This window comes from Haemaphysalis longicornis, unplaced genomic scaffold (assembly GCF_048455015.1).
Source record: "Haemaphysalis longicornis isolate Haplotype H1 unplaced genomic scaffold, Haemaphysalis longicornis Haplotype H1 scaffold_1, whole genome shotgun sequence".
Lineage (NCBI taxonomy): Eukaryota > Metazoa > Arthropoda > Arachnida > Ixodida > Ixodidae > Haemaphysalis > Haemaphysalis longicornis.
This window is the reverse complement of record NW_027526203.1, coordinates 441,942,047-441,957,381: the sequence shown is the minus strand read 5'-3', so window position 1 is coordinate 441,957,381 and position 15,335 is coordinate 441,942,047. Positions and strand designations below refer to the sequence as shown.

Genomic DNA, 15,335 nt, shown 5'->3' with positions numbered 1-15,335 from the left:
TATTGCAACTGTGGTGTGTTAGATGGCCGAGAAATTGGACCTCTTGTTTTTCCTCTCCCTGCTGGTAGGGGGGAGGGGGGGGGGGGTAGTTTCCAAACACCATGTAGGGGACATGCTGTTTCACAGCACAATTTTCGGCTCTTCGAGATTTTGGCGCACGTTAAAGATCCCCAGGGGGTCAAAATGAATCTGGAGCCCTCCGCTATGGTGCGCCTCATCGCCTGCTTTGCATCAGCGCGTTAAACCTTACAATCAATAAATCAATCAATTTTCAGCTCTAACACCGGAACTCAGTTGTCACTACATGATAAATCAAGCTTTAAATCATCCTTTATCTGATGCTGGTGTCTAGGGTAGGCTGAAGCATCGCACTTGTCATGCCAGCCACTGTGGGGTCCCACTCTTCTTCTTCTTCAAAAAAAATGGAAACAGTACATTTAATAAATCTGTTGGTGCAATGTGCTAAAAATTGGACGTGCTAAAAACTGGACGCAACAAGGAAGAATGATAGTACAGGTGTGCGATCGACTCAGGCCTGTTTGACTCGGACCAAAGACAGTTTCTGAATAGGCTTTTAGGGTGATGTTTCGTATGACCAGCAAAGCTTCCTGGGAACCTTTCAGGCTATATCAGTGAACAAATGAGTACTGTTTCTTAGTATGCAGGCAGGGTTCATTTTGATCATGGTCAGTTACATAGCGTGCATCTTTTATAAAATCTGTTATGGCTTTGCGAGTATATTCCGATTCTTGCTTGTCAGCCCTTCCTCTGGGTTCGATCGGGCTTAGTCAGAACAACGCATAGCGCAATCGCTATGTGCTTATGCCATGTTCTCACTAAAACCCCCCAAAATGTGCGGCTCAATTACCTTTCTTTTTTTTTTTTTTTTGAACACGAAAGTGTTTTATTCCGGGATGCACGAGTATTTCGCTGACGTACGTCATCTCCGACACGAATAAACTTGAAACTCGAATAAATGTAAAGTGAATAAACTTGAATAAAGTAAATAAACTTGAAACTTGAACTGACGCCACTACAACGGAGCAAGCGGCCTGTAAAGGGTGCACCCCTGCACACAGGGCCTTCTTGCGGGGAAGCAACCTTTAGGACTAGAAAAGGTTGCTTCCCCGCAAGAAGGCCCTGTGTGCAGGAGTGCACCCTTTACAGGCCGCTTGCTTTGTTGTAGTGGCGTCAGTTCAAGTTTCAAGTTTATTCACTTTATTCAAGTTTATTCACTTTAAATTTATTCGAGTTTCAAGTTTATTCGTGTCGGATATGACTTACGTCAGCGAAATACTCGTGCATCCCGGAATAAAACACTTTCGTGTTCAAAAAAACGAAAGAAAAAAAAGAGGCCCATCTCCCCGCGAGGGGGACTCGAGTAAATGCGTCGCATAGGGGGTGGGTGTATTGCGTTAACGTTTAGTGTTTGGGGAGTTGGTGGTAGTGAATGCGTTGTATCAGCAGCTTCTTGACGTAGTTTGAATGAGTCAAGGATATAAGGCGCGTTCGTAGCCTTTGATTCTGTGTCGGTTTTGTGGCGCAGTGGGAAGAGCACCATGTACCTCGCGTTCCGCCCACAGGTAGTGAATGCGTTGTATCAGCAGCTTCTTGACGTAGTTTGAATGAGTCAAGGATATAAGGCGCGTTCGTAGCCTTTGATTCTGTGTCGGCTTTGTGGCGCGCAGTGGGAAGAGCACCATGTACCTTGCGTTCCGCCCGCAGGGTCGTGGGATCGAAACCAGGCGCCGATAGGTATTATTTTTTTATATAGTGTAGGGGGAGGGGTGCGGACCTGTTGTTGAGAGCGAGGAGGGTAGCAGAATGCGGGAGAGGAGGAGTGGGGGAGAGGGCGCACCTGCGCGCTGAGCTGTTGCGGACGGACGGCGGACGCTAGATGTGAGTTAAAGAAATGCTCTGCAATTAAAAATGCTCTGCATATAAAAAAAGAAAGGTAATTGAGCCGCACATTTTGGGGGGATTTAGTGAGAACATCGCATAAGCACTTGGCGATTGCGCTATGCGTTGTTCTGACTAAGCCCGATCGAACCCAGCGGAAGGGCTGACACGCAAGAATCGGCATAGTTGGAAGAGATCCTAGTAAGGAACGTTTAGTGCAGTGATTCTCATTCATGAGAGTGCCGGGGATCTCTTTTGGGTTTGAAAAAGTGATGTTTTGGTCGACCAGTTTAGGGGATACTCCCAAGGTGGCGTCAGGTTCTGCGATCGTAAAATTTGACGTCCCCCTGAAATGCATGCCTAATAATAGTAGCTGTTGTGCTGCACTTCAGGTGGATGTCAAATATTCCTTTTGGGGAAATGTTTTGATCGGCGGTGTTATTTGCGCTTGCTGCTAAAGTGGCCCGTACACCGATTCAATGCCCCCCCCCCCCCCTTTTTTTTTGTCTGGTTTTAATGCTGATCCGTATCAACCAATTCCCTCTTGCGGCTGAAGTGGCCCGAACACTTATAATATGCCTGCCTTTTGTGCGTGTGTCCGGCTTTTCTACTGACAGACATGTTGCGCAAAAGGCCGACTTTAAAACGCTCTCTACGCGAAGAGAAGCGTACGTGCCATGCAGCGAAGCCACCTTTTTGCATTGCCGTAGAGCAGTGGTTCTCAAATGAGGGTCCGCGGACCACAGGGGGTCTGCGAGAGCATTTTAGGGGTCCGCGAAGCCTCCCTCAAAACTTTTACCCCCGCCACTCTTTTCTCGATTTTTGCCAGCACTTGCTTGCAATGCAAACGGGTGCGTTCGCCGCATTACATGTGCATTTAGTTTCTCCGCGTAGCATACATTTTAACATCTGCTTTTTGCACAACACGCCAGCTATGAGAAAGAAAAAAGACAGATGCAAAATAGTCAGCATGTAGGTGTTTAGAAGTCTTTTTAGATTCAAGAGCCAACTATATACCATTATGACGTGCATTGTCATTAACGTCAAGCAGAATAGGCGGGCATGGGGTAAGTGTGTGGGCGACTTAGGCTGCAAGTGCATATTGTTTGAATTATGACACCTACCAACACATGCTCCGTCAAGGGGTCCCCCATCACTTTCGTAAGCACAAATGGGGTCCCCGGGGCAGCCCTCACTGAGAACCACTGCCGTAGAGGTTTGGCAAAGAGCAAACAATAGGTGTGGGGTTCAACGGACCCTCTGAAATGCCTTCGCAGGCTCCTTGAGGTCCGCAGTGTGCACCGGTCAACTACTGAAGTCCATGCGAAGCATATATGAACAGTTGTTACAGCCAGACCACAGCGGTACGAGTACAGCCAGTTAACGATCACAGCGAAAACACAAGATAACGGAAGAGAATACGAGACGTCGAGCGCTGCGAGCGACATATGCCACGGATTGTTTTAGACTACCGCCGCTATAGTGAACTAAAATATACTGTACCGCAGCGATGTAAGGGGCTCGAAGCCCGAAATTTGTTTGTTTACAAATTGCAATTTAGGGTACCTATATTAGTCAATCATAGCAATCAAATTTTGTAGGGTACAGTTCCATCCAAATCGACAAAGTTTCTGCCTGAGAAAGATGGGGGGAGATCTTTGTGGCAGAAAGGAACCACGGACCACTATTGCCACTATTTGCAAGTCACGAAGCGTCCAGGGGCATAAATGTTGGCCTAATAAGGTGCTGCATGGTAGGAGAATTAAGACATTGAAGGAAACAACAAAAACAAGTACAAGTTGAACGGACTTGTTATGGATAGAAAACGAGAAGCGACATAGCCTGCCTCCAGACAAAGGGTACGACAAATGAAAGCATTCCAAGCGCACCATATCACCTTGGTGCACTTCCCTGTGCAACGGACAACCAGTGAGGACGTGGCCTTTGCCAGCATAGCACAGGTAAAGCAAAACGCATCAGTAAGCAGGCAAGGACGGTGGCGTCGGGCTGCTCTGCCGGCTCCTCAGTCAGTGCAGAGGCACCAAAACAGAGGAATGCAGGATACAGGCAATGCAGGATGATGGCATAGGGGTAGCTTCCGCTAGCCACACGAGACCATATACACTGACGCCAGCGAGAGCTCGTCGCAAAGTATGACAGCGGAAAAAAACTATTGAAAGCTGCACGCGCAAGCACCCTGCCAATACCAACAGGCTCGAAAGTGCCGCAGCGAAGCCGGATTTTGTGAAACCAACTTTCGCGCTCACCTTTGTGTGGTGTAACATCAATTTTGAGACGCTCACAGCGAGTTAACTGCAAATCAGAAATACATAAGACCTGGGAATGGTTATACTTTAGCGGCATCATCATCAACGCCAGCGCCCCACTGCTGACTCGACGTTCCAACTCCTCACATGCCAGTCCAGTCCACGGAAGATGATCGTGGTGAAAGGAATTCGCACAAAGTTTCGTGTTGATTTGGGAACATCAGGTGCATCAGTGTTGGGTGGGGATACGTGCTGGTTTGCGCAAGCCTGAGCGTAGTTTCTTGGGCTTTTGTGAGTTGTAAGTGGGGTAACGCAAGTGTTCTGCGACCAAGTCTGTAGTGCTCGGTAATTTCCTGGTAGGTTGTGAGTGGCATAGGTTCAGTCCAGTCATCCGCTGCCTTGTCGACGAAACCTCGGGCCTTGAGGTGGGCTTGATCATTGCACCCCCCCCCCCCCCCCCCCCAAACCGAGAACAATTGGCCGGCGCCCACATCACCGCGTCCACACTTCCTGGTGGCTTGCTTGACAGCCTGCGGGGTGTCATCGTCCCAACCCGGCGTGAGACTCTTGCATACCTCTTGTGAGTCTGAAATTATGACGTTTGCCTTCGTATGTAAGACAGTAAGGTTACTCTTGCGCTTCTTGCGTTAAGGCTTGTGGCAGGGTTGCCCCGACGACGAGGTCCGTCTTCGTTGTCACCACCGCTACTTTGGCCTGTCTTTTCTGGTATGTGGCTGCATGTGGCTCTTTCTTCTCGCCTACCCTGATGGTGAAAGGGATGAATATTCTTAGGCAGTGGACGGATGATATGTGCTCCCGCATTTTTCCGGCATTTCCTTTGCTCGGACAGCGTCCCCCACTTGAGCCAATTTGAATTGGGCAAGGACGTTTCCGGCAGTTTTGGTTCTGCTAGGCAGACTTTTTGGTTGGACAGGTGAATTTCAATAACCTCGCTGACTGTGTTGTGTAGCCCAGCACTTAATAGCCTGTCTGTGGACACGCTCATTGGAAGGCCCAGCGCTTGTTCCTTTGCTTTCCTGATGACGGTGTTAACTTTGTCGGTCAGAGGATGAAAGCCTGGATGAGGCTGCGCGGTCATTATACTTCGTTGACTTAATTGGCGAACTACCCTCAGCCGGTAAATGCGGAGTTAGGAAGTGGAGAAGTGACAGGCGGTCACACATCAATCAATTTCACGCCCCGGGGGGTGTACCAATTTGGTTTGGCTAGGGGCCTACATCTCTGCTGCATACGCTCAATAAATCCTGGCTACGTATCTTTAGAAAGTCATGACTGGTTAAACGAAAAAAGACAGAATAAAGCAGCAACGCTAACACTGCCTCCGTTGTTAAGTGGTGTATTATTTCAATGCATAAGCATTTATTTCTTGGACACTACGGGCCCGGGACACCAGCCCGTCCTTGTGTAATGCATAAGGTGTACACGTTCGCCGCATGAGATATATGCTATCAGAGGGCCTGAGATCTTCATCTTTACAATCAACCACTTAAATTGTTGCCGAAAAAATGCCTTCCCAGTATTGCTCTTATTTATTTATTTATTTACTTATTTATTTATTTATTTATTTATTTATTTTTTATTTATTTGCTTCATACGTACTACGGACCACACTTGATCCAAGCAGAAAGGGCATATGGCAGATATACAAGTGCAAGTAAAGTAACAATTCAAGTACGGCAAGAAATACAATAACTCTAAGTAATGTGCGCAGAAGCTCTGTCCAGTAGCGAGGGCGACTTTTATGACGCTCGGTGCATAGTGCTCCGTAGATATACGTGTGGTCCTAGGGGAGTTTTATTTTCTACGGCCTTCATATTTTGATATCGGGCTTCCTATATTGCCATCGAAATAAATGTCTTCCCACTAATGCATTTTTGTGTAGTAGTGAAGGCGACTTTAAAGGGGCATGGTGTATCGAATTCCACAGGGAGTCTTGTGCAGGTGTTTAATAAAAGGAACTCGGGCCTTACTTTTATACCGAAAAATGTTTTCACAGAAATATGAAGCCGACTCTGAAGGGTTTCAGTAAATCGCAGAGCGGCTTAAACATTTATCTGAGAATTCCCACTCCGGGGCTTCTGCTGATGTCAGTAATTGACATTATGTTGCTTGCAAAAAGGGTGTACTTGCTTGTACACCCTTGCAAGGGTGTACTTGCTTGCAAGGGTGTACTTGCTTGTCTGCTTCATACACTGCAAAGCATAGGTTTAGTACGTACGTCAGTGCTACGACACTTCTGCGCCGATTACGCGTGGATTTAATCATCAGCAGGATTGTACGATGGTGGCACTAATTGAAAGTAATGGGTAGACGAAGAAAACGGGGCAGAACCATAAATGCAGGTGGCGAACCAACACGGGGTCACTAACACAACTAGGTCCACGCCCCAAAAACGACGCAGTGGCTGCGATATAAATGTCGAAGTCGCAAGTGACCGCTTTTTTCACAGCCTCGCTCTTTATTTATTGCAGGCGTCAGACTGAATGTATGCTGCACGTGTCGCATGTTTGACGTGCCGGCCTTGTGCGCATATAGCTTATCGGTTTCTTAAACTGTCATCTCTCATGCCTTCTAAACTCATTCATTTTTTTTCCTTTCTTCGCGCCCGCATACCCTTCATCTATACATATCTCTTGTTCTTCTACGACTCCCTCTTCACGTGCCACTCTATGAAGCCTGATCATAGGTCATTTACACATAGGCCGGCAGGCTCACTCGCGAGTGCACTCCCCCCCCCCCCCCCCCCCGCCTTCCCCTCGAGCCTCGATCGCCATCGTTTTCGGCTGGCGAGTGTGAATGCGAGCGAGTGCGAGACCCACGCGCAGAGAGCACCGCTTACCGATGATGATGATGGTGATTGCTATTGGTTTCCCTTTTGTAGCGGGGTGATGACACGTCATCTTACCAAAAAGGACTAATATACCTTAGTACTAGCGCTACTAAGGGCAGGCACCACTCGCAAGTGCGAGCGCCACTCGTGGCGAGCCCCACTCACCACTCGCGAGTGCCAGAGCAACTCGCGAGGAGCTTCGCTCACCACTCGCGAGTGCGAGTGCCACTCGCCGTGAGCCCCGCTCACCACTCGCGAGTGCACTTGCGCTACTCGCGCCATTTTCGGTGCTTACTGCGGTGAGCGCCACTATTGCGCTTGTACTCGCTGTTGGCTATTCGTCGCAGGAGCAGCTGGTGTGATGGCTGTTAAAGGCGGGATTGCTTTTAGCTTCGGGGATATGTCGCCACTGAGCTCCTTTTATGGGGTACCCTAGAATTAATTCTGTGGTGGCGTGTTGATTTAGGAATATGATTTTGATGGACTTCTGACGCCGTAATGCACCAATACTGTTCGGGTTCATGCGTCATGGAAGGTCTGCTGCACACAGCTCGCATTCAAGGGGGGGGGGGGGGGGGGGGGAGAGTGGTGACCGCGAGCGCGAGTGGTGACGCCGAATGGTGAGCGTGAGTGAGTGCGAGTGGTGATGGTGAGTGGTGAGCGTGTGCGCGAGTGAGTGCGAGTGTTCATGGCGTGCGGTGAGCGTTAGCGCGAGTGAGTGCGGGTGGTGGAGGGCGCCTAGTGTGAGTGCGAGTGGTGAGGGCAACTGCTGAGCGTGAGTGTGAGTGAGGGCATGAGGAAAAATATATATTTTATGTGTGAGTGTGAGTGAGTGGCGCCTGCAGTTTTGCCGACGTATGGATTTACATCTACGGAGGGTGGGTAAATATGTTGATTTCTACGCATTGTATTATAAAACATGAAGCAGTCTTCTTTTTTCCTAACCATCAAGTGAAAGCAGGGGTAAAACCCACAAAATGCGTTCTCAACTTGCATTGCCAGGGCTGCAATTACGTGCCACCCACTGTCCTTCCCTTGCTGAAAGGTCATTCCGAACTCGTGGCCTCTGAGGCTGAAACATCACAGCTGCCACATAGTGTCCTGGGCTGAGCGACCACTCCTACATCACTAGGCTCAAAATATTAAACTTTTTCACCACCACCACCTTGTTCGTCCTCTACGCGAAAGTGACCGCAGACTATACATAAACAAAAGCTACAGGCTGTGCGGACTTTTATCGTTGTATTCCTATGCATTTAGTTTTAAAATGTAGCTCCGGCGGTTCATTAAATCTAACGCATAAATAGGTTTTCTTAACTAATCATCAAGTTTAGGGTAAACGAGTGCCCAACGACAAACTACTGGCGCGAAACCAGAGCCAGCGTCATTCAAATTGGCCGCGCCGCAGCCACAAAGTCATGTGACCTCTCTGGTTGCGTCACATCATCCAAAACACTCCTACAAGTGCCAAACGTATTTTAAACTCTTATATAGGTTGTTTTCAAGACTAAATACAAATTTATTACTCTAAAACTGCATTTAAACTGTCTTGGATATTTGTAACAATGTTGCCATACTTTACCTCATAATAATGGTTGGCAGATTTTGACACTCAAAGAAATATAACACTTCCTCTCAAGTTTATACTATAACAACAAAACAAAATACAATTTATGTGTAGTTTGTGTAAAAATAATTAGCGTAGTTTTAATTTACTGGGCAGTACTTGTTGCCTGGTTTTGTACAAAAATTACACATGGTTGCCGTTATTTCAAAACACAATGTTTTAAACATTTATAATCATTTTGATTTATTAATGTTTAGAAAAGTAAACAACGTATTATACTTGCATTAAATTATATAACATTTTGGAAATTTCTTTGAAATTACGTTCAGTGTTGACAGATTCTGGCTGCTTTTGGTAACAACGTTGCTAGATTTTTAAACTATTGTTTGCCATATATAAACATTATACAAAACAACATTGAAATCACCTACAGGTTTTCTAAAGTTTCGCATTATTAACTACAACAGATTTATTTGCGTTTTTAAGTTTAAAATTACGATGTCGCTAGTGCCCTTTTTTACAGTTTTTGTATTGAACCAGAATGGATAGGTTTAAAATTTTGAATAGGTACTATGTGTCAAAAAACGTTTTCGAGTTAGTTTTTTGCCTTGCAAAAAATAAATCAGTAGAAACTTAATTTGCCTGCCATCTGTAGACAAAATATTGATGTAGTAATCAGCTGTTTGAGGCTGTCTCCGCTAACCATAAAGAAATGCCTTGAAAACATTGCGAAACAATTTGAGATTTATTTTTACGCAATTTTATAAGCAAATTTTATTGGATACGTGTACTCATTAAGGTAAACGTGGGGCAAAGTTTCATTTTTACGCCTCAGATGGCGCGTCAATACGCTTGCTCTTTATTTGCTTAGAGGGGGGGTGCACGCAGGGCCCGCATCTCCCTGACTCTGAAGCAGAGTTTCCCTACTTATTTATTGAATAGCTTTTATTTTGGGAGGCGCAGTTTCGCCATTTCGATGGTTTCGCTAGTTTCGTCGCTGTGTAGTCGCCGTTTTGAAGTGCAGCATGCGAATGTGTACGATTCAAGTGTCCCGTAAGTGCCTTCAAACGACGGAGACGCAGCGTGATCCAATATAAAGGATTAGACATCATTTTAAAATCCTACAGGAGGTTACCACTCTGGTGCGCGATGTTGTGACGGCTGCACGGCTCCAGTGGAACGAAACTTCGCTCCTTCTGACCCCGAGAAGTACAACCGCCGAAGCGGAGTTCTCGAAGTGGATTTCATTGATCGTAATGATCAAGTTCGTCGATCATTACGGCAGGCAGGAAGCGAGTAACAGCTGCAGACGACGGTAATTCGCGGGTGCACCTTCCTTTCAGGGTGTAACCTCGATGCGATTTTATGCACTGGGAGCCATGTTCCGGCTATCGCAAGTTCTCCGCAAAGGGCCACAACGTCCTCATTCTTGTTTAGGCTGCGAGTGTATGTGCGTGGCACCTGCGCGCGCGGATCAGCACTCTGCAGGATATTACGCTTCTCGCTTTTCGGAGAAGTGGAATAAAACGCTATGAGCCCAAATGAGGACCCCACTGCGTGTGCTTGAAACGCCCCAGTCCTTTGTGGGAGCGAGGTCTCGTGACTGCGCCCTTCGTTGCTTCTTGCCAAAGAGTGTCGAAAGCTCTGTCCGGATCCCACTGCTCTTGTATACCTCGATCGTGTTACTGAGGAGCGCTTTGGAATGCCCCTGTCACTCAAAAAGAGTATGATCGGGCTCTTATGCGGTAGATTGTCAGGAACTAGGTATAATTCCTTCTGAACAACTAAAGCGCAATTAGCCTTTGGTACAAACGCCACGTGTGCACTGATAGATGGAAATGACAAGGAAGCTGCTGATGAAGCAAACAACGTGGATTGGCAATATGAGGAAAGTTTTCTAGAAATTTGTTCGCTGGTGACGACGCCTGTAGGAAGAAATTTTAAAGGACTCGCCTCGAAGAACATGCTCCAACCGCAATGATGCAGCGGAAACGCTCAAAGACACGAAATAGGGCAAAGCACCACGTGACGACGGAATAACGTCTGATACACTGCGTAATAGTGGAGGCAGTGTATAATGAGTCAAAAGCTCGCCGAATCATTTTCACAGTCAATGCCTCATAACTTGGGAGATACTCCCGGCATAGAAAAACGTGAACACGATTCGAATCCATGGCAGAAAAAGGATTATGTCAGACAGCTTAAAGATAGGAGACCCATCAGCGTACTCTCTGTGACATGCACGTGCTTTACGAAGATGATAATTAACCGCATAACCGACTCCCAAGACTTTCAACAAGAGAAGAAGCTGGCTTTAGGACTGCTTTCTCACCAATGAGCCATCATGCCATCAAACAGGTAATCGAAAAATCTGCATAATATTATTAGTAACCGTAGCTCTGTAGGTACTATTTGTAACTTACGGGAAAACATTCGACTCAGTAGTTACCACCGCTGTAGTAACTGACACGCCGTGATGTCGACAACATGCGCGGAACAGGACATTCCCTCGACAAGTCACTCGTGGCACTTCGGGCGCCCTAAGACACATCTCCACAGAGAACCAGATCCGGGTTGGGTCAGGGGCATAGTGCACGCCATCGACCACAGGGTCACCAGCGAGTACTTAAGACTGTAATTGACAAAAGGCACGTGTAGGCACGCCGTACAAGGAGTGCGTGTCATCGTACTGGGCTGCATGCACCAGCAAAATCGCACCCAGAAAGAAATGCATAAACACCTTTCCTTTCGTTTGGTTTTTGAGTTCATCGTCGATGCGAATTAACCATGTTTTTAGGCCCCTATTCGTGTAACCGCAGCATCAGAAATTCAGCAGGTTGGCACCACCCTTGCCCGATTTAATGACACGATTTTGTCCTTCCACCGTATGGAGCTGTTTTCCGATAAAGAGAGTGCGACAAGGCAAAGGAGGCGATCAATTTCACGCGGAACTTGGTGGTCACTTCGAGGACTAGGGTCGCAAATCCTGGCTTTGTCTCAACCTGCGGCACTGTTGCTTCTTCCACCAATACCGATTTGTTAAGGGCGACATCCTTGCACCCCCTAACACGGGCAAAGATTTACTCCCAGCTATGTGACATCTTCAACGCTCATATTCGTGGGCCGTTCTATTTGGTATTTTCGATCTTGTAACTGTACTACGTTGTGCACGCGTATGAGTACGGGGATGCGTTGTTCTATATTTCCTCTCGTTGTGGCTGTATTCTCTGCCATCATTGTTCCCTTCTTGACGCAGCGCCTGGGGAGGAGGAGGATAAAAATCTTCATGTGTACCAAATTCGTATAGCGTCTTCAGGAGGTGGAGTCCTTAGTCCAGGACCCCATATGTTTCGCCAGCCGCTACAGTCCGCCCCACCAGTCGAAGCTGGACGGACAGGCATGAGCTTGACAGAGCGCGCCTCCAGACCTCGGCAGAGTTGTAGGGATTCGGTTTGGGGAGAGGGTGGGAGGGGCATCCACTGACCATGTGAAAAAGAGTGCAGTCTGCTCCACAGAAGCATCGATCGCGCATGATCTGCACGGGCCAGTGATACCGATACCGTTCTCCAGACGAGATGCTTCTGCTCTTGCGTCCAAGACTGCCTGGAGTTTTCAGCGATATATGTGGGCTGTTGCGCCGCAAAATTACGCGCCGCTTCACTCCTTAGACTCGCACTAGACCTTTAAGATGCCTGCCGGATTATCCAAGCATGACGAAGCGGTTCTTCATCGCGTTCGGCTTAATGTCGCTTATACAAGTTACTTTCGCTTCAAGATTAAACTGGCCGCTTCCCCCTTTTGCACTCTTTGTGACGTGTGCGAGGACTTGAACCACGTATTATGTGAATGTACTCGGTATAGATCACCTAGGTCGTCACTTTTAGTGTCCTTGGGCCTTCCGCTTTCTAGAGGACTAAATCTAAGCGACGTGTTAGGCCCTTGGTCTAACTCTAAACGTGCATCTCGAGCGACAAAAGCTCTATTGTCTTTCCTGCGAAGCACAGGACTTGATCAGACTCTCTGAACAGGATTCTATTAATGAGTGCAAATCATCGTCATCATCATCGCTTCATCGATTTATTTTTTTTAATACATCTGGTGTAGCAGCTAGGTGCCTTGGCCAGGCTGACCTCACCTTAAAGAAGACTATTCTCTCTTTCCAAAGAAGGGGCAGCTAGGGGACGTAATTTTTTCGTAGTAGTGGCAGACTCTTTTTGGGTGGGGTGTTTGAGTGTTTGTTTGCAAGGCACGGCAGTGGTGTGCATGCTTAGTAGGTAGGTGTTGGTGGGGTGGGGAAAGGGTGCGTCGGGCCAGGCGTAGATGTTGGGTCAATCTCTCCGAGACGGCGTCTTCGCTTCTCGTGCGGCGTGCCATTTCTCGCGCATAGTCGGAGATCGTCTTGTTCCCTTTCACTCCAGATGGGCTGGAGCCCATACGATCTAGATCTGGCCCTGCGGGGGATGGCGGAGTAGTATTGCGCGGCCCGCAGCGTGCACCGTTCCGGCCTGGAAGTGCCGGCAGGCCTGTTGGCTGTCCGTCACTACAGTAGCAGCGGGTAGAGGAGATGGCAAGCGCGATTGCCGCCTGTTCAGCTTCAGCTGATGAGCGCGTTTTGACAGAGGCAGTGATAGTCGGTCCTCCCTGGGCGGGGCTTATACTGTCAGGGCGAACGCTGGGTAGGAGGGGTATGCTGCCGCGTCTGTAAAGACTGCATCAGCATCTTGACTGTACTGCCGTGAGGTGGCCTCCACGCGAACCTTACGCCGTCCACTGTGGTGTTCAGGGTACATGTTACGCGGTAAGAGTCGGACTTGAATGAGTTCTTGAGGAAGTCGGGGGAGGGGCTCTAGAAGTGGGCCGTTGGAGCCATGGGCGTCGGCAGGGAGGTGCAAAAATTCACTTGCCCCTCCCCCCCCCCCCACCCCCCAGAACAATTGCCCCGCTTCCTCACCCTCTCTCTCTTTCTCTTCAATACAATGGGTTTGCCCCCCTCAAGACAAAATCCTGCCGACGCCCATGGTTGTAGCCTGGTGTATTCCCAATTCTGAGAGGACATGGCGGCCAGCCTTGGTGGGAGAGAGCCCTTGGTATTGTTGTAATAGATTTCCTTCAACTAGTTCATACGACGTATTATGGATGCCGAGTTGAAGGAGTAGCAATGTGGATGTGTTTGTGGGAAATCACAGTGCGCATTTGTATGACCTTCGGATGATTGTATTCACGATTTCTTCTTCGTGCTTGCTGAGAAGAGCATATGGGACGGCATAAGTGATGCGCGAAATAATGGAGGCCTGCACGAGACGTAGCGCCGCATGTACCTCAAAGCGGTACCCTGCGCAGCATATGGGACACCTGGTCTGTCGTGTGTTTTAGACGAGTTATACAGGGTGGAGTTTCGTCTAGCTTGCTGGAAGACCATTCCAATGACCTTGATTTGAGGTGTGGGGCGAATAGTGTGGCCCTCGAGATGTATTTCGACCGGTGGGGGTGGGTCCCCCTTGGGTCTCCCTGGTTGGGCAACGAGGAGTTCCGACTTTTGCGGGCTGAAGTAGGAGAGCCCGCAGTATTTGGCGTACTCAGTGACCCCATCGGCCGCTTCTTGAAGGCGACCCGTTCAAAGAATACCGAGAAATACGTTCAGTGCCCGACTCGGTGGTGAACATATGTGAATACCAGCTCAGTGCACGCTTCTCACGTTATTTGAACCGCGCTTTCACAGTAAATGTCCCACAGCAGTGCAGGCTTCACGCGTTATTTGTTTCTCGCTTTCACTGTAAATTGCCCGGAGCAGCGTAATGGAGTCGATCAATAATCCCTCAAAGCACCGAACTAAACGAAAACCCAAACAAGCAAAAGCAATTGTGGCGTGCTAGGCTGGTCGGAATACCGTTGGTGCATACTAAATATATTTTCCGTAGGGCATCGCGTTCAGCTGGATCGTCAATTCGGGAAGCTGGCGTTCACAAACCAAATGCACGCCCTTTGGTCACCACGTACTCAAGATCACACATGCCACTTGCGTACACATCTTTAATATTTTATAAGCAGGAAGCGGTTACCAGAAGGAAATTGTTGCAGACGTGCATTTCAACGGCATATTTTCACCCAGCTTCACAGTTGCGGTGCCCAGCTGTGCATTACGTTTCCTCACCACTCCGAGGCAACAGAAACCTCCATGCCCTTGCACTTCTCAGAGCCCTTGTCTCTATGCGCGCCCCTAAAGTAACGCTGATCTCTGTCTCTCCTGCGAAAACAAGGACGTTTAGTAATAGCGGCTGCATTCTGAATCCCTGTTTACAGCAACAGTGAGCTACGGCTGTGGCGTGGCCCTACTGCCCCCGGTGCCGCCGCGGTCGTTGGCGGCGCTGTTACTCAAACCTAGGGGCCTTAGTGAAATCTAGGGGGCTTGGGGGGGGAGACGAGAGAGCGCATCCCAGTGACGCCGTCCTGTTCTCCTATTTGGTCATATTCTCCCCCTACACTCTCCATCATAGTGTGGGCTCATAGCGGTCCGGTCGGCGAGTTACCGGAAACTCGTGGCGTACAATGCGCATATTTGGAGCCGACGCGGACAGGGGCGTGCGATGGGAAGCCACCAACCAATAATTTCGTTCAGGGCCTGAGTAGTCCTGAATCCACGCGATTGTACAACTACCTTCCTACGTATCTTGAATGGGTGGCGTAGCGGATACAAAGGTTGCGGCAGCCGGACTCTCTTCGAGGACGATACGAAAGCGGCGGCCGGAGGCGG

General features: G+C 48.5%; 2 protein-coding genes across 5 annotated transcripts in view; one reads left to right on the top strand and one right to left on the bottom strand.

Moving 5' to 3' along the window:
• LOC144155851 (uncharacterized) overlaps positions 1-15,335 on the bottom strand; it is a 1,021,707-nt gene that overhangs the window by 217,428 nt on the left and 788,944 nt on the right. The window lies entirely within an intron of this gene.
• LOC144155846 (uncharacterized) overlaps positions 9,529-15,335 on the top strand; it is a 75,395-nt gene continuing 69,588 nt past the window's right edge. Inside the window, exon 1 of the mRNA XM_077687523.1 lies at positions 9,529-10,942. Within this exon, the coding sequence (XP_077543649.1) occupies positions 10,919-10,942 (24 nt within the window). The 5' untranslated portion in view covers positions 9,529-10,918. The remainder of the gene's footprint in view (positions 10,943-15,335) is intronic.